The sequence below is a fragment of the Aplysia californica genome, unplaced genomic scaffold (genome assembly GCF_000002075.1).
Source record: "Aplysia californica isolate F4 #8 unplaced genomic scaffold, AplCal3.0 scaffold01858, whole genome shotgun sequence".
Lineage (NCBI taxonomy): Eukaryota > Metazoa > Mollusca > Gastropoda > Aplysiida > Aplysiidae > Aplysia > Aplysia californica.
Window position 1 is genome coordinate 20,922 of NW_004799128.1, and position 1,293 is coordinate 22,214.

At 48.1% G+C, this 1,293-nt stretch overlaps 1 protein-coding gene across 1 annotated transcript in view; it reads right to left on the reverse strand.

Moving 5' to 3' along the window:
* LOC101859148 overlaps positions 1-289 on the reverse strand; it is a gene marked incomplete at both ends in the record, with an annotated part of 5,874 nt that extends 5,585 nt beyond the window's left edge. Inside the window, 1 exon segment of the mRNA XM_013091019.2 lies at positions 74-289. Within this exon segment, the coding sequence (XP_012946473.2) occupies positions 74-289 (216 nt within the window).
* Positions 290-1,293: the final 1,004 nt, after the last annotated feature.

Genomic DNA, 1,293 nt, shown 5'->3' on the forward strand with positions numbered 1-1,293 from the left:
ACACACACACACACACACGTACACACCCACACACACACGTACACACCCACAAACAAACAACAGGCAAACCCACCTTTACACGTCCCGTTAGGGTTGGCGGCCACACTTTGCCCCGCCTCGTCCACACAGAAGCACAGACTGCCCGCACATTGCCTGGGTTCGAAGCCCCCTGTGGCGTCACACTGAGACAGGACCAGTTCCTCCTCCTCAAGGGTCAGGTCGTTCTGCCTGGCCTTCTCGATGGCCTTCTGCTCCGCGCACCGCCTGACCTCACACACTCCCAAGGACACTGAGGGCGCAGATACAGGCATTAGAAACTTCACTTTTCACAGAGTTAGAAACTTCACACTTTACAGAGTTAGAAACTTCACACTTCACATTTCACAGAGACACTGCGGGCACAGACAAAAGAGTTAGAAACTTCACATAGATGGCAGAGACAAACCAGTTAGAAACTTCACACAGATGGCAGAGACAAAGGAGATAGAAACTTCACATTTCATATAGAGGGCAGAGACAAAGGAGTTAGATACTTCACACTTCACATTTCACAGAGATACTGCAGGCAGAGACAAAGGAGTTAGAAAGTTCACACTTTATAAATTTCACACTTCACACTGGCTCAGAGACACTGAGGGAAGAAACAAAGGAGTAATAAACTTCAGACAGACAGACAGACAGACAGACAGACAGACAGACAGACAGACAGACAGACAGACAGACAGACAGACAGACAGACAGACAGACAAAAACTACACAGGCGCTCTCATGTCTTATGCAGTGTTGCGAGCGCCGTAAGACCGTACTAAAACGAATACAGTAATACACACAGACAGAAATACAGACAGACAGACAAACACAAAAAACATGTACTCACAGTCCTGGCACTGAGACCTGCTAAGCCTGGCCCCAGAGATCATGTCCACGAAGTAGGGGCGACAGGTGCACGGGTCCACCATACACAGAGCACACGGGTTGTTGCCGCACTCCTCCATAGTGGCTTTCTCACACACAGAGTCCGGGCAGGTTCGAACATCAGACCCTCCACCACACAGGGTAGGCTCTGGGGGGGGGGGGGGGGGGGAATGTCAGGGTCATACTATTCAGACAAGACACACATTTCACGGAAGCATTTATTTGTCAAATTTTTATGTTCGAAATCGTCAGGTTTGACGTGATAGAAAGAACTGAGAAACTTTTAAAAAAAATAACCGTTCCCAATTGTTCCTTTATTTTTCATGTATTTCATTATCTATCCATTCATAGATCCATCCATCCACCCACCCACCCACC